Raw genomic sequence first — 21,515 nt, forward strand, 5'->3', positions numbered from 1 at the left:
CATTTCTCTGATTCCCTACCAAAAGAGTTCATCCTAACACATACCAATAAATTCACAGTACAGCTCATGCGATTGTCCTTGCTTTCATCATTCATTACAGCACGGTAATCCAGTAGCTTTTCCAAAAGCCCTTTGACTAGGCATACAAATGTTTCAACAGGCTTGGCAATTTTAGTGTTACTTGCAGAACACTCAATAAGTCTGAAAATAATGAAAATTACATGAGAATAAGCATGATATAGATGAAACACTGAGAGAAATTTCTCTTAGATGCCAAATGAAAATTAAGAAGAAGGGGCGGAGGAAGGGTATCTGGGAACAAGATTGTTTGAACATTTGGGATTACATCTATACTTGAATAAGGAGAATATCTACATAAAAGGACTATACTTACTCTGTAGTGCCTAGAATTCCATAGTACTACGCAAACACACATGCATACACACTACCTACCAGCAATGGCATAGCTAAGACTTATAGTCTAGGGCTCAATGGTCTGAATACCCACCTGACCACCAAGCATCACAGACTAGCAGCCAACAGTGGCACCAGTAAGCAGCATGCCCATGTTAAGAGCCATCCAAAGTTGAGACTGGCCAACACAGCAAGCTTTCTTCTGCAATTTCTATGTGCATATGTACTTGCCCAATGACATCCATGACCACTGCTCTGCAATAAGCTCAGGGGACACTGTCAATGAAGTCCAATATGATAATTTGTCTGTTAGCCATATCTTATTGTTACACCAGCCTAGCCTACCCTACCATAAAGAAAATTGCCGGACTCTACTATATATGAAACTTTTCAATCTTGACATTCTCAGTGGATAACACTATGTTATCAAGCTGTATTTCCGTTCTACTGCAATGTACGACAGGAGATCCCCGTACTCTGACAAAGTGAGGGACTAATTAACTTTCTTTTGACACCATTATAGCCTCATTCTATAAAAGCCCTATATTGTCTTACACTCTGATTTAGCCTTGGAGTGATTACGGCGCTAACTAACCAATTCCATTAAAGGTTTTAAGTTTGATAAATTATGGAAATTATGAAGGATATTGCCCAAGATGACAAGAACTTAGTAAGTGCTCAGTTACATCTCACAATCTCAAAATGCAATTATTCTGTATGTCTTGAATTGTTGCATTATGTACAATTTTTAATTTCTTTGGGCTTCATTAGCAGTCTTCATTTGAAAGCAGAGCTCTCTTATACTACATTAGTAACTTTTACATGTGTAAAGCAATTTTGAACTTTATAGGCATTCTTCAGAGAAAATGCAGTATTTTATATTATAGCTAGCTGTTACTTTACTAGCTATTACTTTTAATAGGAGCTAACACTTTTATCTTATTGGTGTTCAACGAGGAACATGGTAAGTGACTTCGGTGGAACGTAGCCTTAATTATCATTCTTTCAAAATTCCCCTGTACCCAGATCTTCCTTCAAGGAGTTCTATACAATCCATAAATGGTTCCCATATGATTTCTCATTGAGGTCATATTCAGAAGAAGAATACTTGTCTTCCATAATAAAACAAAGCTACAAAGTTACATTTATTCAGAGCATACTCTGGCCTTGGGCTGGCTTGGATCAAAAACTACTGATGCTTAAAATAGAATAGAACAGAATCAATGGGCAAGATTCTGATGTCAATGTGCTTACTCTAAGTATAAGTAAGCCTGGGTCTGATCCACTTATTGTCTGTATGAACATGGTTATTTATTGTGAATAACCTTCCAGTTTTTCCTTTGCAAAATCTTGCCATCTTCCTTAGTGATAATGGGACTACTGTCATTGTTTTGATAGTTAAATAACATGTGAAGGAAAGATTAACTCAGTATAGCAGACCTCCAAATAATTTCTCTTTATTCTGCTCCTCAATCTCATAAGAAATGTGTGTATTCTGTTTCAGATTTGAAATAGATCTCTGAAACTGATGGAGGTTGCATATTATATACTGATTAACAAAAACATCAATTTGGCATTTTTTATGTCAGCCCATCTATGAAACCTCCACAGCACCTGGGATTGCTCAGTCTAATTAAAAATGCCACCTTTCTCACACCTCATTTCAAAACTCTGACCAGAGCAGAATTTATGGATTTAGCATCAAACCCATATTTTTTTTCTCCTTTCCTCTGCTTTGTTTAATTTGAAGTCTGGTGGAATTCCAAAGCTTGCTCATTATTTTGTAGCATTTTGATTGTCTCAAATAAAGATATTGTCCAACAGTGGGCCAAAAACAGAGAGCGCCAGGCATAAAAATCAAGGGGATAATTCTGAATGCTGCCTATATGTGTTACTTTGTGTGTGTGTGTTTCATGCACATATACCACAATATAAACTCAAGACCCAATCTCAAAATTGATGTTATCAAGAATCAAGAGAGACCTGTGACTGAAATATCTATATACTCCTACTCAATCCATGATAAAACCATTGACTGTTTCCTTCTATACAAATGGAGACTTTTATTTTTTGAAAAAAGTTATTGGAAAACTTTTAACAACTTCCTTCTGAAAGCAAACACATTCAGAAGCCTAGTTCTGAGCTAGAAAAGGTCTAGATTATGCCATATCCTTTTGTCTACAATTTCATTTCCTATGCGCAGAGAGTTTGCACCTTGGGGAATCTTTGAGAAAAAAAAGGCTGTAGTTCTGTGGTAGGACACATGCCTTGCATACAGAAGATTCCAAGTTCAATCCCTAGCATCTCCAAGTAAAGCCTTCTGGAAATCAGAGCCTCTGCCATTCTGTACAGACAATATTGAACACATTACCTGCTCACTGTGCACAAGCTATAACCACAGACTAGCAGGATGTAAGATTAAACAAATGGACTGAAAACACGATTCACCTCATTTACTTTACAAACAAACAAACACATTATTCACATCATGTGAAATTGTCACTTGTATAGGCACAGGATACTTCAGATGAAAAAAAATGGGGTCATGTCCCCAATTATTCACTCCAACTATTCCCAATCTGGCAGATAACAATAGGATATCATGGAGAATTTCATTAAGATTCTGCCTTCTCATGTTCAGTTGAGTAGCACTAAGGTGTGTCAATGTGAATTACTAATTCAGAGAACCTCTGAAGATGCCAGCCACAGACGCAGGCAAGTTATCAGGAGAGAATGCTACTGGAACATGGCCTAACAGCCCAAAAACCTACAGCAACCAAGTGATTCTGGCCACGAAAACCTTCGATAAAAGATATATTTTATTATGGGAAGACATTGAAAGCATGTAATATTTAGCAGGCTCTTGATATGGCATTGCTGGGGATCTGTCCCTCCCCATCTCCACATATATTATGCGAGTTTATTGATACACCCTCATTTAAAGGAGGAGTTTTTTGTTTTTGTTTTTTTTTGGTTGTTTTTTTTTACAAATTCAGCATTTTTCATTCCTTGCCCTCTTTTTCCTGTCCTTGGTACTTGGCCCAAAATATCAATGAACAATGAATCAGTGCTCAAAGACAAAATATTACTATTATTTATTACTTGGTTATGGCTAAAAGGGACAAATGCAAAATCTACAGCACAGTGCAACAGAGATATGAACTACAATCCTCTGTTTCTCAAGGCAGCTCAAAAATAGTCCATGTACAGCTCAGACAATTTTCTGAGGATGACAGGCAGTGTAGAATTACTAAAGGTTTAGTTGTGAATACTTGGAAGACCACTGAGAATCTCATATAAGAGCAACTCTAAAGTATAACGCATAATTTTAAAAAATGTTTCACACTTTAAAAATAAATTGACAACTTTAAAACATAGCAATCTGACAAATTATAGTAAAGGATATGTTCCGATGTTATACTTACATTGATTCAAATAAATGTAGGTACTGCTCATCTCCACGACCTCCCTCTACTTCATGGTCCAATTTTAAAATGATTTCATTTTCAAACTGTTTGGTGAAAGGATGTAAGATTGTTGAGTTAGTATGTCTGTAATTCTTTCTTTGGGACTCCTTCACCATTCTAAAGTTTTATCCAAACCTTAAAAGTGATTCCTCCCAGGTTCACATCCCAATATGCAGTTTATAAAATACAGGTGAATGTGATAATCAATTTTAAAAGTAGTGGTTTTATTAAATTTTGTACCAAAAATTACCTATAATTGCATAGTAAAAACCTTATTGTTTCACACACACACCACTACCACAGAACCTTTTCTCTTCTATCCTCCACCACCCCAACTTTTCAGGGCTCATCCAAATAAGGCTTTCAACATGGCAGTTCCTGTTTCAAAAAGTAGGGTGGGTAGACAATGAGCAATGATTCGGACCAACTGAGGGAAACTGTGGGATAAAAAGTCCCCTTTTATCCAGATTCTGACTGAAAGATGCACATCTTCCTATGTCTATGTTACCCTGCATGCCAAAAATACATGTGTTTTCCTTCCTTCCCCCCTGTGGAGACTGCTCCAGCTGATTTCTGTCCCTTTTAAAAAGCCCAAAACAGCTGATCAGCTGATTGGACTGTCAAACAGACGCACAGCTGATTGAAAGGAAGCACAATTGGAGAGCCAGTAGAACTTTCTGAGACCTTTTATTTAATACTATAAACACTGTAACACTGTAAACAGACCTTTAATAAATGATTGGAGGAAGAGAGAAATATGGCAGAAGCTTTTAAAATTCTCTCCATTATGTGCTGATTTCTATATGCACACATGTAAATATGCTTGTATTTATTATATTCATATGTGCACATATACAGATCAGCACATAACCGCATTAAAAATAAACTTCGGCAGACGTTCCCCATCCACCCTCCAAGACACAGATGGGCTGTGAGGATGTCTTTGGAAGAAAGCCCAGGACCGGCAAGTAGTGTGGGGACCTGCTCTGAGGTCCTGGGATTTTTTGCCCCTCTTTTTAATCCCATGGCACTGTCTGGAAGTGCTCTCAGTTTATTGCTAGTTGTTCTTTCCCTCCAAACCAGTAATAACGGGCTATAAATTCAATTTATCCTTCCAAAGTATCCCTGTGCTTCTTTTCTCTTGCTTGATTTTTTCCCCTTCCTCTATGCTGGTGCTCCTTCACCTTTCCACCCTTATCAATCACAAGAAGTTTATCTTCTCTCTCTTAGGGATGCCATACTCTAGTTCCCCAAAGCCAAACAACCATATTTAGATATTATAGATTATTTTTGCTTCTTACACAAATCATGTGGCAGGTCATGAAAGGCTGGACACACACACACACACACACACACACACACACATGTATATTTCCCACTCAAAACAATCATTTTCAGCATGGTTTCATAGTTAGGAAACAATACTGAGCTTTGTCATATGTGTTTACATGTGCTGCATGCATGCATAACTTGCAACTAAAATATTTTCTGCATCTCTGGTCCATTTTCTTTATCACATTTTAACTTCCCTTTCTCTTCACAGAGTTCCAGTAATAGCTGAAGGATATATATTCTGTAGTACAGGGATGCCACACAATTTGGATTATGTTGGAAGTATGAAACATGACATTTCTGAGCTCATATCCCAGAAAACCAGAAATCTTTGCTAGCTAATTTTTGTACATGTGTACCAGATGCCATGACTTGAATCAATTGAGTAAAACCAAGCCAATTGGATAATATACTGACTTTACCTTTCTTTTCTACTAGCTTTGGATAGATTGCTATATAGATTTATCACTAGACGTTTATGGTGTACTTGAATTATAGATATAATGTTCATAGAATTTTAGTTCTGATTACAGAAATTATGCTTAATTGGCTTTATTATAATCAAGGAGAAAACAGATGTTAACGAGCAGGTTAACAAAAGTGGATTAAATTAAAATGATTGGTACTAGTTTCCACGTCCCTAAAGCTTATCTATCACCAGACACAAAAACATATGGTGTCAAGAACAGTGGATAATTCAGGTGACAAGGCAGAAAAATAAAATTTAAGATCAATATTTATTTAATATTGAATGCATAATAGCTGTTGATATATTGTAAGGCTAATAACCAATAAAAAGAAAAGAAAAGCTCCTTTCTCTAAAGAGTTATTTCTTTAAAGAACATTTGTAACAATAATAGCTCAATTAACATGAAAATTAAAGCAAGGCAATAGAGTACAAATATCATACATTTCCTCTGCAGTTGAATCTTCATCATAGTGTACAACTGAGAAGTCAGCATTTCATTTTATAAAACCCATGTTTTATTGGAGTGTAAAATAGAGGCATTTACTGTGAAGAAAAGAACATAACTAATTCTAAATTACTTGGAAAATAAAGAATGAGACAAATTTTGGAGGCAGTAAGACTGAATGATGTGTGAAAAAAGGTTTTCTTTTAAATTGCTAGAGCGCTAAATAGTCATAGCCAAGTAAGTCTTATGGAGCCTTCTTTGAGCAAATCTTACTTGGGTGATGAGCCATTTCCTTCACGTTTTAAGACCCAGTACCTTTATATCTTGAGGTCACTGATCCCATGCCTGGCAGCATTTATTCTAACATATCCAGTGAGAGAGCATATCTAAAACTGAAAGGATCGTTTTCTTCAGGAGATTTGCCCTTTCTGTCAGTGTCCTTTCATGTGCCAGTGAAGCCACATAAGCTGGTTGTGAAGATACTTTGCTTCAAGCCTTTTTTTTTTTTTTGGTCCAAATAAAATTTCAGCGAAGCTTGAAAGTTCAGAGTTTGAGCATCAGAGATTGACAAGTTATTGTTTTATTATTTGTCTGTCATAATATTTTGGTGATAAATACAGGTTACATGTGGAAACTATATGTTTGAACCCTGAACTTTGATGCATTGTGGAATTTAAGTAACACTAAAAAGCTAAAAAGCCAGAGCTGTCTCCACTTGAGACGCATAATGGGACTTGCTCAATAGTTTAGGAAAAAACATATAGGGATTGGGTACATTGACTTGTGGATGTTCTGTGTTGTCTCCAATGGAACAGATGTCATTGATGGATTTCACCTTCCCACCCAAGTATCTCCTTTCATATTTGCTTTGTAGGGATGAGTGTGAAGCTTCTGGGGAAGGACTTTTAGGTGCAGAAATGGAAAGATGTTCATACAGTGCAATCTAGAGTGAGACTCATAGGGCTGTACTGATTTGATTGGACTGAAATACCCAGTAGCTCCAGTCATCATGAGCTAGAGATACTAGATATTTCAGTCCAATCAAATCAGTACAGCCCTATGAGTGAAGTCTTTGCCTCTAATACTGAAATACCCAGTAGCTCCAGCCATCATCTCCAGCAAAGGATCGCTGCCTTGTCATGGAGCTGGAGCTTGAGCACCTCAATGATGTCATGAGCAAAACCATGAAGGGACACCCAAGACGGGATGGTCGTGGCAGAGGGATCAGACCAAGCGCGATCCCTGGGGAAGGCAATGGCAAACAACCCCAGTATTCTTGCCAAGAAAACGAAACTGAACTGGTGCAACCAGAGATATGTCAGTAGGCCATCAGAAAATGGGATTCCCAGGACAGAAGATGGTCAAAATGCTACTGAGGAGGAGCAGAGGATAAGTTCAACTAGCCCCAAATGTGATGACGTAGCTAGCTCAAAGATGAAAGGAAGGCTAGCGGACAACGGTGCTGGAGGTGAATGATGAATCCGATGCTCTAAAGATCAACATGCCATAGGAACCTGGAATGTAAGATCTATGAGCCAGGGCAAACTGGATGTTGTCATTAGTGAGATGTCAAGACTAAAGATAGACATTCTAGGGTCAGCTAACTGAAATGGACTGGAATGGGCCACTTCACATCAGATGACCACCAGATCTACTACTGAGGACAAGAGGAAGAAATGGAGTAGCCCTCATATTTAATAAGAAAGTTACTAAAGCAGTGCTTGGATACAATCCAAAAAATGACAGAATGATCTCAATTCGAGTGCAAGGAGATCTTTTTAACATTACAGTGATCCAAATATACACCCCAACCACAGCTGCTGAAGAAGCAGAAGTAGATCAGTTCTATGAGGATCTGCAGCACCTACTGGATAATACACCAAAAAGAGACATTATTTTCATTACAGGAGACTGGAATGCTAAGGTGGGAAGAGTAGAGACATCACACTGGCAACAAAGATCCACATAGTTAAAGCAATTATATTCCCCGTAGTCACCTATGGATGTGAGAGCTGGACCATAAGGAAGGCTGAATGAAGGAAGATAGATGCTTTTGAATTGTGGTGTTGGAGGAAAGTTCTGAGAGTGCCTTGGACCACGAGAAGATCCAACCAGTCCAGACTGCTCATTGGAGGGAAGGATATTAGAGGCAAAGATGAAATACTTTGGCCACATAATGAGAAGACAAGAAAGCTTAGAGAAGACAATTATGCTGGGGAAAATTGAAGGAAAAAGGAAGAGGGGCCGAACTAGGGCCAGATTGATGGATGGGATCCTTGAAGTGACTGGATTGACCTTGAAGGAGCTGAGGGTGGTGACGACCAACAGGGAGCTCTGGCGTGGGCTGGTTCATGAGGTCACGAAGAGTCGGAAGCGACTGAACAAATGAACAAAAACAACCAGCCATCATAATCTATAAATCTAAGAATGCTGGGATTTTCTGTCTTACCAGGTTTGTAGGACTGCCAGATGTAGTGCATCAAAATGATATATTTTTAAAACACTGAAATATATAGTTAAATTTAGGAATTGTTTTTGGAGCTTGGGTAAGTGAAACCATGGATATTGTGTTTGTGTGGATAAAGGGGTTGTATTAGAATTACACAGAATGTATTAGTATTACATCACATTTAAAACTATAAAAATGCCAAATCAAAAAAACTCCACCCTAAATGGACAAACTTAGGAAAGAAGACACCATTACTCCATGAGCAGTAATATTTTAAAACACAAAATATTAGTAATGTTGCTGGTTATAGACCAGTGGTGGCGAACCTATGGCATGCATGCCAGAAGGAGCATGCAGCACCCTCTCTCCTGGCATGAGTGCTGTTGCCTGCCCTCCACTTGTATGCCTGTTCACCTGCCCACTCTCCCCCTTACTTGCCTTTCCCCTGAATGTCCAACCACCACCCCCACTTCCACCCTGGTTTGGGCACTTTATCTCTAAAAGACTGATATTTGGACAAATAAACTGGGGTAATATCTGATGAAGAGGGAATGGCTAATCCATATGACAAAGGCTTGATAAAAGATCAGTCATTTGTTAACCAACCATGGTACCAAAAGCACACAAAAAGTAAAAATAATTCCATTCAGAGCATATATTTTGCAACATACTACTTGATATCACCAATATAAGAGGGTCAAAGGACAGCTATAAAAGATAGCACAATAGAGATGGAAAGGAAAGCTTAACATAGGAAAAAGACAGGAGGGATTATCTACACATAAAACTGTTACAGACAGAGAAAGCCAAAAATGGATCCTTTTATTTAGATTTTCTTTTAGGGCAGAATAAAAATAAGAATAAAAAGTGTTAAGATCTAAGTGCTGTTGAATTGGAAGAACAGAAAACCAGTGAGATGAAATTTTCCTAAGCAGGTCCATAGCAGGACATACTTTGGTAATGATTGGGAATTCAGAATTTAATGAAAGGCCATCCATTGTTTTGTAACCCAGGTGGCGATATTGAAGAGGAAGGAAGATTAATTTCACCTTAAACAGAATCAGATAATTCATAGCGTTACCCAAAGGGAAACCCAAAATAATTTTCTAGTTGGTGAAATAATCATAAATATATTTCACAGAGCACAACCAATGAGAGATACGTAATTTTGTGCTACCCAGGTTACTACCACTGTCTTAAACAACATACTGCGTGCTACTCACATATCATTACCCAGACCTACACCAAAATAACTTTTTTAAATATTGTAGTTGTTTTTAAATGTATTTTGGGTGCTGAGCTTGAGAAACACAATACCGGTTTTCCCCGCCTCATAAATGGTATTGCTAGTTTCTACACAAATGTCATTCCGTCACATATTATGAGAACATCAAAGCAAGTTGTGAAACAACTGTATGTGGTAGAGCAAATCTGAGGCCATTTTTGGATTTAGAATGCAAATTACTATAAGTTTTTATGATCCTCAGTTTTGCAGGACTGTGAATCATTATGCTCATGTAGGTTGTGATTGTTCTCTGAACATATAAGCATGCTCTATTTGCTTTATTTGCTTTCTTCTGAATTGTTTCAGCCTGAAGTGCTTGTCTTTAGAATTAAACTAATTTAGTTTCAGATGAACTGTGAACAGTAGCCTGTAAGTAAACAAAAGCATAATATAGCACATTTTTCTAACTAACTGTGATGTGTATAAGCCCAGATCTGGTTGTTGCAGGAATGGACTGCCATCAGCACAGTCTATTAGCATGCCATGGCCCTCCACATCTTCTGTGGTAATAGTAGCAATGGAAATTATGATTGCAACCATGCACACAAGGCTCTACCATCTCAATTTTGCTTGGTTCTCATTAAAAAGCATTTCCATTTCTTGCTACTCATGCTGATTCTACACTAATTCCAATGTAATATATATATTTATTGTTATACTAATTAATATGTATCAATGACTGCTCCACCCCATAGTTCTGTCACAGTTAAATAATGCCATTCTCTGCTGTAGAGACTTTACTCCTTTTCTCCAAACTTCTGCATTTGTCCAAGAACATAGAGATTTACTTTAAATGTGGATAACACTCATGACATGCTGGGGCTATTGATTAGGCCTGTGCGGTTTCGTTCGTTAATTCGTTATTTCGTAATTAAATCGTTATTTTTACCATATCCGAAGCGATTTCAAAACACATTTTCAAACCCGGAAGGGTTTAAAAATATCGAAACAGCAGCCCCATATATTTTACGAGCTTCAGCTCGTGTCGTTAATGGGATGGAGGCTGCTGAGTGCTGCTGGTGCCTGGGAGCCAATCAGGCGCTCCCAAGCACCCCAGCAGTGAGTGCACCGTGGCAGGAGCCGATTGGATGGCGCGCGCTCACCCTTACAACCGGCCTCCGCGCGCCATCCGGCTCCGGCTCCTGCGCCCTCCTCCTCCTCCTCCTCCTCCCAGCTGTGTTGCAGGAAGTGTCAGGAGGAGGAGGAGGAGGAGGAGGGCGCAGGAGCCCGAGCCGGATGGCGCGCGGAGGCCGGTTGTAAGGGTGAGCAGAGCGCGCGCGCGCCATCCAATCGGCTCGGGCTCCTGCGCCCTCCTCCTCCTCCTCCTCCCAGCTGTGTTGCAGGAAGTGCTAGGAGGAGGAGGAGGAGGAGGGCGCAGGAGCCGGAGCCGATTGGATGGCGCGCGGAGGCCGGTTGTGTGAGTTTTCAGGGCTGTATGTATGACCATGTTCCAGAAGCATTCTCTCCTGACATTTTGCCCACATCTATGGCAGGCATCCTCAGAGGTCTGTTGGAAACTAGGCAAATGGAGTTATCTAATATCTATGGAATGTCCAGGGTGGGAGAAATGAAAGCCATTCAATGCTAATCAAGGTGACCATTACTGCAACATTCACACTTACAAAATGTTTTGTATTTGTAAATAGTATTGATACCTGTGTGTGCATCAACACTTAACTGTCTGGAAATTGTGGTTCGATAATGCACCAGCACCATTTAGCATAGCAGGATAAAGACCTAGTAAAATTACAACTCCCATGATTCCACAGCATTGAGCCAGTGCAGTGAAAGTGATGTCAAAATGTAATAATTGTACAGTGGAGATGCACCCTGAGCAGTAGTAGAATAATGCTTTCCCAAGATATCATCCTACCATGGATCGCTTATGGAGAACTTGAGCACCACATTATATTCATACTTTGTTCCAAATTTGTTCTTCAACACTTTCAACAGCATCATACCTTCAGATAGTAAACGTATGACGAGCACTATAAGCATACATTGACCTGTCTATATTTTTTTGCATCTGCTTGTCTATCTGTCCGTTAGCCCATCTTTCCTTCCCCCCGCTCTCTCTCTCTCTCTCTCTCTCTCTCTCTCTCTCTCTCTCTCGTTTTGATATACAAATGCCTTCTTATGTTGTGTCTTGCAGTCTCACCATCTCTAAAAGTTTAGGGATCATTCACCACTCCTCTGTATCTGCCCTTCAGCAATATACTTCTGAAAAACAGATACTACTACAAAATAAATCACACATCTAACATGCCCACCAATCTCTGTTACTCCTTTCTCCATTCATCCTCTTCTTTGTCCTTTGTTACCAAGATTATATTGTTACCAGATAGAAAACATGTCACTTCTCTGTTCTCCTCACCTCTTCAGATATGCTTGATCTGATTAATTATACCACAGAATTTCCTGACAACAATTGTCTACTCTAGAAAATACACCTTTTTTGACCGCCTTTTCCCAGTGAGGATAGGTGGATTTGATTACTGATGTCTGGGGCTTTAAAATTATGCTGCCTGCAGATATTCTAAAGTTAAAATTCACTTCAGACACATCTTGCTCAATAAATGTTACAATGAACTATCCTCACCGGGAACAGCATAATCTGTCAGTCCCCCCCAATTCAGTTTTTGTTGAAATCTCAAGGTTTTACATGCAAAAATATGGAGACACTTGTAAATGTTGGTGGTTGTTTAAAAAAAGGAGATTAAATTAAATTCTACCCCACTGGCACCAATAAATAAGCACAGCTATTTCTGGCATGATATGGAGCATGTTATATATACCTGCCCATGGGAGTGACATTACTTTAGCAGCAGAATCATAATGTAGAAATGGAAACCCAGAAATTAAATGATCCAAGCACTGGACCTTAATGGACAAATCCATTAGTTTCAGTTTGCCACACATTACATTTGTTAAGTCTTTTCTCTTGACTAAATCACAATTCTTACCCTTATCAAGTCTCGGTTAATTGTACAATGAGTGCTACTTTTGTTCCCCTTTTTCATCTTTTACTTTCTGAACATTGAAGACATATAAAATGCTTTTCCAAATCTGTTGGTGTCATCTCTTCCAACTATATATGTAGTATTCTACAATTATCTGTCTCTATCCCACCTTACCCATTTTCTTACTGCTTAAAGATGTAATGTTCGAAGATTGGTGAAAACACTTTGAACACATAGTCACCACATTTGTTATCAAGGCACAGTGCATGTGCCTTCTGACTGGAATATCCAATGTGTGTTCCCCCATATCCATCTTTATCTTTTAGGCCTAAGGTCATGGCCCTTTCCACAGAACCACTGTCCACAACATTCAGGATTACTTTTCTGGCTTCTCTTTGACTACACTATGCTCAGAATCTTATCACACTCAACATGAAATACATCTTTCCAGTAGACAACCCATGGCTTTTGAAAACACAATATATACCGGATGCATTCAAACCCCATCGCACTCTCATTTCCCTTCGTCACGTATTTATTGAAATAATGCACCTTTGACTTAACATACTGCAGATGGATGGCTCCTTCCAATCTTTTGGATATTCCCTCATGTCACTGTCTCCCTCCTCCCTTTTTAATTTATTTTTTTTGGCAGATCTTGTGCAACCATGCAAGTCTGTGACCTTTGTCCAGTGGTGAAACATAAAAACATCTTATTGGTCCTGCGGACCTGTTTAGTAAAAACAATATGTTAACCCACTTCTTTCAATGGGACCCTCCCAATCTAGTCAAGATTTTCTAGCCATGCAAACCTCACTATCTGCTAATCCACTTCTTGGAAAACCTAAGATCTGTTAACAGAGTGTGAGCTGCCAATGATCTGCAAACAGATGTATCATCACACCTCAAAGCTTTTAAACTTTGTTAGATTTTAGCTATTCTTGTAAGCCGCTCCGAGCCCCAGGGGAGTGGCGGCATATAAGCTTAAATAATAATAATAATAAAAAACTGCTGAGGAGAAAAAAGGCCAAATGAAAATGATTGGAATCTCATCTTACAAAAGGTACTGTCTGCAGGTCCTTTGCATTCAGCTTCCAATGGTTATCCACAAAATGGACCTTACGTCATGTGATGGGACCATTAAGAACTAGTATGTAAAGGGTGTCAGGGATGGGGTACTTTACTGTGTATAAATGTCCTTATTTTCATGCTCAGCTGTCTGCCTGAAATTGTATATAAGAAGGAAATGTTTATGTATTCTCTCTACTCTGGAATGAGAGACCAGAACAGACCAGGAAACACTATTATGTAGGACCAATTGAAGAAAGGGAACAAAAATGGGCACACCCCCACTCACTGAACACTCTTTAAAAAAAAAAACAAACATCAGATTTTAACAGAGACAGTAGATCCATCTTCTCTAGCACCGGGATTGTGGCACAGCTGGCTGAGTGTCAGCTGCATTAAGATCACTCTGACCAAAAAGGTCATGAGTTCAAAGCCAGCCCTCGGTTGGAGTGGGTTTCCAACCAATTGTGTGTAGCCTGTTGTCGACCTTTGCAACCCAAAAGACAGTTGCATCTGTCAAGTAAGAAAATAAGGTACCACCTTAAAGTGTGGGGAGGCTAAATTAACTGATTTATGAGGCCATAAAGAAGACACCAGCAAAGCATTCCAGCGGGGAAGCATGCGGGAATGTGGAAGTGCTTCATCAGCGACACAGATGGACGATTAAAGCGACAGCTTCCCTGGCGGCCAGAAAAAGTTAAATAGCCTCTTTGTATGTCATAGAATCATAGAATCAAAGAGTTGGAAGAGACCTCATGGGCCATCCAGTCCAACCCCCTGCCAAGAAGCAGGAATATTGCATTCAAATCACCCCTGACAAATGGTCATCCAGCCTCTGCTTAAAAGCTTCCAAAGAAGGAGCCTCCACCACACTCCGGGGCAGAGAGTTCCACTGCTGAACGGCTCTCACAGTCAGGAAGTTCTTCCTAATGTTCAGATGGAATCTCCTCTCTTGTAGTTTGAAGCCATTGTTCCGCGTCCTAGTCTCCAGGGAAGCAGAAAACAAGCTTGCTCCCTCCTCCCTGTGGCTTCCTCTCACATATTTATACATGGCTATCATATCTCCTCTCAGCCTTCTCTTCTTCAGGCTAAACATGCCCAGTTCCCTAAGCCGTTCCTCATAGGGCTTGTTCTCCAGACCCTTGATCATTTTAGTCGCCCTCCTCTGGACACATTCCAGCTTGTCAATGTCTGTATATGTTGTATGTTAAAATTGGCATTGAATATTTTCCATATATGTGTACACTGTAATCCACCCTGAGTCCCCTGCGGGGTGAGAAGGGCGGAATATAAAAGCTGTAAATAAATAAATAGTATACACATGCATATTAGTTTGAAGCTACAGCTATTAACAGCTGTATACTGCTTTGGAAATATACATTTGACTGACACAGTTTCCTACAAAGGTCATCAAGGTTATGTCTTTTTTTTCTGCTAGTACCTTTCCATTCAAGTTCAGTTTCACACTTTTTATTCTTTTACCATGTGTCTGAAGCACAGGATGTCAGTTGTTCCCATGACAGCTGCAGATACCGAGACATCAACATTTAATTTTGATCCCCTTGGCCCATAATTCTCTGCTGGATTGGCAGTCAGAGAGGCAGCCAAAGTAAAACACTCATCTATGTCCTTGCTTAATGCCAGAGGGTATCAGCAGGCTGCCAGAGATTCAACCACAGCAGTAGTTAAAGGCCAAGAAACATGTGTTCTTGCCATCTCAATCCAGCCTATGGTACCAACTTTTGGCAATAATCTATGTACCATTTGTGATACATTCTGCTTATTTCCTGAGGCCATGTACTATTTGCTATCTGTAGCTGAATATGGAAACAGAAGAGCCAGTCAATGATGGCTGCTGATAGTGTTGTGCTCCTGATCTCTTTCTCATTTGGGGTCACAGGAGACAGAAGGTTGCCAAACAGTCTAAGAGCAGCTACACTCTTCCTGCCAGTTCTCCTTTTCTCTGGCTTGTTCTGTACTTTACAAGCTTTCCCTTCTCTGTCCTGCTCCTCCCCCTTCCTGCCTCCTTTTCCACCAAAGTATTTCCCCCTCAGCCCTATCACCAAAAGCCTCCCCCCCACTTGCCACCAAAAACCTTTTTTCCTTGACTTACTTGCCACCCAGATCCTTTTCTCCTCACATTCCTTGCTTCCAAAATCCCTTTCCCCTCCCACCACTCAGAAGTGCTTTGGTTGTGCTTTTCCTGCATGGCGGAAGGAGGTTAATAATAATAATAATAGTATAATAACATTATTGTTATACCCCACATACATCTTTCCGAAGGGATTTGGGGTGGCTTAAAATGGCACAAAGTGCCTAAAACAGAGCATAAAATAAACATAAAATGCAATACAAAAAAGTAAAGCATATAGCATATGAAAATGACAATTTAAAACTAAGAACAATGCCCAATAGCCTATGGTGATAACTACCATAAGATATAGCCAAACTGTAAACAAGACAAGGGAATGAGATAGTACAAATTGTAGCTAAGGAACAAGGACATGGGATGAAGTGCAGGGCTGTGTCATTGATTGCGGACCATTGGTGTTAGATGTTCTCAAAGACTTGTTTAAACATCCAAGTCTTCAGATCCCTACAGGAGGACAGTGTGAGGGCCTGCCTAATCTCCTTGTGGGGGCCACCACCAAAAAGCCCTCTTCCTCATCCCCACCAACTGTGCTTGTGACAGTGGTGGGTCTGAGAGGAGGGCCTCCCCAGCAGATCTTAATGTTCACGCAGGTACGGGGGGGGGGGGGGAGTGGGATGCGGTCACAAAGGTAGGCAGGGCCTGAACTGTTTAGGGTTTTATAAGTAATAACCTGTGCTTTTGAATTGAGATATATTGGTAGCTCATGGAGCAGCTTTAATAGGGGCATTGTGTGCTTCCTATAGCCAGCTCCAGTTAGTAGCCTGGCTGCCGATCCTTACACCAATTGCAGTTTCTGAGCTGTCTTCAAAAGTAGCCCCATGTAGAGTCCATTGCAAATATTGATGTAACTAAGGTATTGATCACCATGGCCAAATCCTGCTTTTTAAGGTATGATCACAATTGGTGCACAAGCTTTAACTGTGAAAAAGCCCTCCTAGCCACCACCAACATCTGAGCGTCAAGCGTCAGTGCTCAATCTAAGAGGACCCCCAGAGTGCAGACCTGTGTCCTCAGGAGGAGTGTAACCCCATTGGGTACAGGTAGCCACTCTATACCCTGGTCGGCCTCACAACTGATCAGGAGGACCTCTGTCTTGTCTGGATTAAGTTTCAGCTTGTTAGCCCTCCCCTCACCCAGACCATCACAGCTTCCACGCACTGGTCCAAGACCTGGGGGCTTCCTAGGAATTTGGTGGAAAGGAGTAGTAGAGTTGTGTTATCTGTGTACAGATGGCACCAAACTCCAAAACTCTGGATGACATCTCCCAGTGATTTCATGTAGATATTAAAAAGCATGGGAGATTGAATGGAACCTTGCAGAACCTCACAAGTCAAAGATCAGGTATCCAAGCAGGTGCCCCCCAGCTTCACCAGCTTTACCAACTAGATGACCCCTGGGATTGCTTCTATTATTATTATTACTACAACTACTACTACTACTACTACTACAAAGGCTAGGTGGTCATCTGCTGGGTAGTCATCTGTTGGGTGTGCTTTGATTGTGCTTTATAATATTATATTAACATTTATTGGGACTACATGTGCTTTGATTGTGCTTTATAATATTATATTAACATTTATTGGGACTACATGTGAAACTTTTGCTTCAAAAAGGACTCCGTGACTGAAAAAAGTTTGAGAACCCCTGGCTTTGAAAGCACTGCCAAAGTATACAGATGTTTGCATCTAAAAATTAGAAAAGAAATGTAAAATAGTGGGCATTTACACTTTTGTTATCAATTAGAGTGAACAATGTATGAAATGATGCACAATAAGTAATGGTAGGAATATTGGCTTCATCTTAATAGCTGTAGCATTATTCACCAGAATACACAGTGGAAGGAATATAATATAAGCTTGTACAATCTGGGTAAACCTTGATCCATTTCAGTGCACCAGATTTTGGTGGGAACTCAATCCATTTTTCAGGAGCTTTCCAAATTTAGGAGGACTGAATTGCATTTTTGATCAGGAGAACCGAAATATTTGTTTTCAATTTGGCCCATTGGCGGCAATGTGGGGGGGGGGGTGTATCCGAGGTTTAAGGCAAGGGCTTAAGAGACCCCCTTCTTGCTATCCTTTCCCTTTTCTCTTTAGAGGAGACTCAGCTTTAAGAAAAGGGCTTAAGACCCCCACCCCCACCCCCCACTATCCTTTCACTTCTGTACTTAGAGAAAACCCAGGTTTAAAGCAAGGGCTTTTAAAAAGCATTCCTGCTATCCTTTCCCTTCTCCCTTTAGAGGAGGCCCAGATTTAAGATAAGGGCTTAAGAAACCCCTCTTCCTGCTATGCTTTCCCTTCTCTCTTTAGAGGAGACCCAGGTTTAAGAAAAGGGCTAAGGAACCCTCCTTCCTTCTATCCTTGTTCTTTCCCCTTTAGAAGAGACCCAGGTTTAAGGTAAGGACTTAAGAACTTCCCCCACTTTCCTGCAATCCTTTCTGGAATCCTTTCCCTTCCAGAGGCTTTCTCCCTCTCCACACTCTAAAGAAACTGAAAGCATTAGTGTTTTGACAGCTGCTGTTCTGTTGCAGCTGGAAAAAAATGACAGCGGGGCTGATGCCGTTACGAGCGTCCAAACCAACCAAACCAGCCAGAGACTTGTTTTGAAAATGGATCCCTGCACAAGCCTGGAATATAATTCCTGGTGCTGCCTTGTCTGTGTGGTGCTTCATGTTAACTGAGATCAAGTTGACTTTGGCATATAAATGAAATACCTCCAAGGCACTCTATTATCAATTGCCCTGCTCAGCTCTTGCAGCCTTAGGGATGTGTCTTCCTTGATTGAATCTATCTGTAATGTAGTCTTCCTCTTTTCCTACTGCCTTCTACCTTAAAAGCACTATTTCCTTTTGCCAGTGAGTCATGACTTCTCATGATATGGCCAAAGTATAACAATCTCAGTTTAGTTATCTCGGGTTTTAGGGTGACCTTCTTGGTGGCTGACATTCGTCTCTGAAACTCCCTGCCCACGGAAACTATAATGGTCCCCTCCTTGCTGTCCTTTTGGCAGCAGGCTAAGACAGTGTTGGAAGCAGAGCATATAGTTGTGCCAGATAACCTAGAGATTCATACAGAAGTGTTCTCTCACCTTTAAGCAAATGTGTGTGTTTTTCACTGGTGGTTTCCTCCCTTTTGTGGTGGTCCTGCATTCCTGATCCTAGTGAATGTGCAGGGCTAACTATATACTAGTGTAAGGTTCATTGTGCTCATTTTCAGAGGGAGCTCATGGGTAATGCCCAACAGCTTTGATGAACAAGCAGTTGCACAAATAAGTAGTTGGTTACAACACAATTGAATCAAAAGCAATTTCATTGGTAGGATTTTCACTCTGCTATTTTCATGATGGGTGAAGGCCTCTATAAATTAATTAAAGGTTCATGGAGCACAAATACTCTTTATTTATTAAAATAGTTTGTTTATGGCCTCTCAACCTAGCAAACATCTGAGACAGTACATAACTGATAAAACAGGTATAAACTGTTATTTGGATCACAACAAAACAGGAAAGGATTTCTCTTCCTTTCCAAGCTATAATCAGCATGATACTTTAGAAAACAATGTTAGAAACAATGAAAATCCAGTGTAGTTATTAGCGTTTTCTTTGGGAAATAGGAGTTCATACTGATAATAGTAGGGGGGAAGATCCTGGCCCGATTATTGTTAAAGGGATGTGGATTATATATGAATTGTGTGTGTGTGTGCGTGTAAGGGGGGAAGTGTATATTTTTTATTAGATTTATACCCTGCCTTTCTCCTAAAATTGGATGTATACCTTGCCTTTTTCCCTGAATGCGAAAATTGACCCTCTTCAGGGCACCAATAACTATCAGCTATATTGATGTTTGCAATTTCTTGTAGAAAAACAAAACACATACTATCCATAGGAGTATGAACAGAATGAGGGGATTTCCTGTCTAGTTGGTCAACAAGGCAGCTGTGTCACATCTGTTCTACCCAACCCTTGGTGTTATGCCTGGGGATTTGATCTAGGAAAGTAATTCCAATGCAGGGCTTGCCACACAGAATTGAAGTTTTCCTTTAACGTGCAAGATGTTCATTACAAAAAGGAGCAGTTTCTATGCTTGTATTGCCTCCAGGCTGACAGAAGTGATGGGAGCCAGGGGATTAAAATGAAAGAGCAAAGGCTACTGTGGGAACTGTGAACATCTTCTTCCCTTGGGCCAAATATAGCTATAAAAGGGGTTGTGAAAAATGTATTGCCAGGTAATACACACCTTTTTCTGGCACTCTCTCTCTTACACACATACAATCTTCCTGTTGTTTAGCATCTACTTTTTTCTCAGATAGATACTGTGTTATGCCTTCCAAAATTACATTACCATCATAAGGCCTGGACCACCTATGTCTTCTGAAAAGAATATGGGAAGCAGATCTTGCAAATGAACCCAGATCCTATCAGTGAACATTCAAAGGCAGTATTTTGCAGCTGCTGCCTTTTTAATAACGGCCAGAAAGGAAAAGCTCATCAAATGATGTGATGGAAATGTTGAGTGGAGGATTTAAATGGAGATCTGCAACATGAATGCATGTTGCTCACTATGATCAAAACAGCATTATTCCAGCAAGTTAATCTTTTCTAAAGCCAGAGACAAATCTTTTTTTTTCCAAATAATCTTAACCTCATGTTAATTTGAATGATGTTTTAATACATTCTCCAGATAATATATTATTTTCCTTGTCCCTCATAAACAGCTCGAAATAGAAGCCATTTGGTTTCCACCCCTTCCTCTTGGGCAAGGTTTATATAAAATCAGACCTACAAATGAAATCAGAAACCATTCAATTGGAATATTATGGTGAAATGCTGTATTTCTAGGTGTGTGAGATGATCAAAGAAATCAAAATTGCCTATAAATATGCCTACCTAAATGCTACTAGCATTTTTTCATTTTTAATGTAAAATAGACAAAACCCATATAAGCCACCATATTTCAGGTAGATTTGAATGCCATAGGAATTTTACTGAAAAATATAATAACAGCAAAAGTATTTTGTATATAAAAAATCATTAAGAATCTCATTGCTGTCTTCTAGTGAGTTGTTCCAAGAATAACTTAGCACCATATTTCTTAAATACTAAAATACATTTTTGGGTATCAAAATGGGTTTGGGATTTTTCATCAAACTCAACTTTGTTTGAACCTATTAGAGAACTACAGTTGCTTAGAGCAGTCTCCTCAAGGAGATCTAAAATTATCCAGTCTGCTATGTGCCTGGCATACTTGAAAGCACTGATCTACTCAGAAAGTATTTATCATAGTGTCATCACTATCATCACTGAGTTATGGTGAGTCTAGGGTTGAAATTATTTCTCAGCAACAGTGAGGAGGACCACAAAACCTTCCGCACAGCATGAGTTGGAAGAAAATGACCATAGCTCAGTTGCTGGAACTTTCTGCCCAGGGAAGCCAGAATGGGCCCGTCCCTGCTGTCCTTCCAGCAGCAGACTAAAAT

General features: G+C 39.9%; 1 protein-coding gene across 1 annotated transcript in view; it reads right to left on the bottom strand.

The window, feature by feature from the left end:
* DOCK2 (dedicator of cytokinesis 2) overlaps positions 1-21,515 on the bottom strand; it is a 343,321-nt gene that overhangs the window by 48,533 nt on the left and 273,273 nt on the right. The window contains exons 34-35 of the mRNA XM_060765022.2: positions 3,840-3,925; positions 45-201 (exon numbers count right to left, since the gene is read on the bottom strand). Of these exons, the coding sequence (XP_060621005.2) occupies positions 45-201; positions 3,840-3,925 (243 nt within the window). The remainder of the gene's footprint in view (positions 1-44; positions 202-3,839; positions 3,926-21,515) is intronic.

The sequence above is a fragment of the Anolis sagrei genome, chromosome 2 (genome assembly GCF_037176765.1).
Source record: "Anolis sagrei isolate rAnoSag1 chromosome 2, rAnoSag1.mat, whole genome shotgun sequence".
In the NCBI taxonomy this organism is placed as follows: Eukaryota; Metazoa; Chordata; class Lepidosauria; order Squamata; family Dactyloidae; genus Anolis; species Anolis sagrei.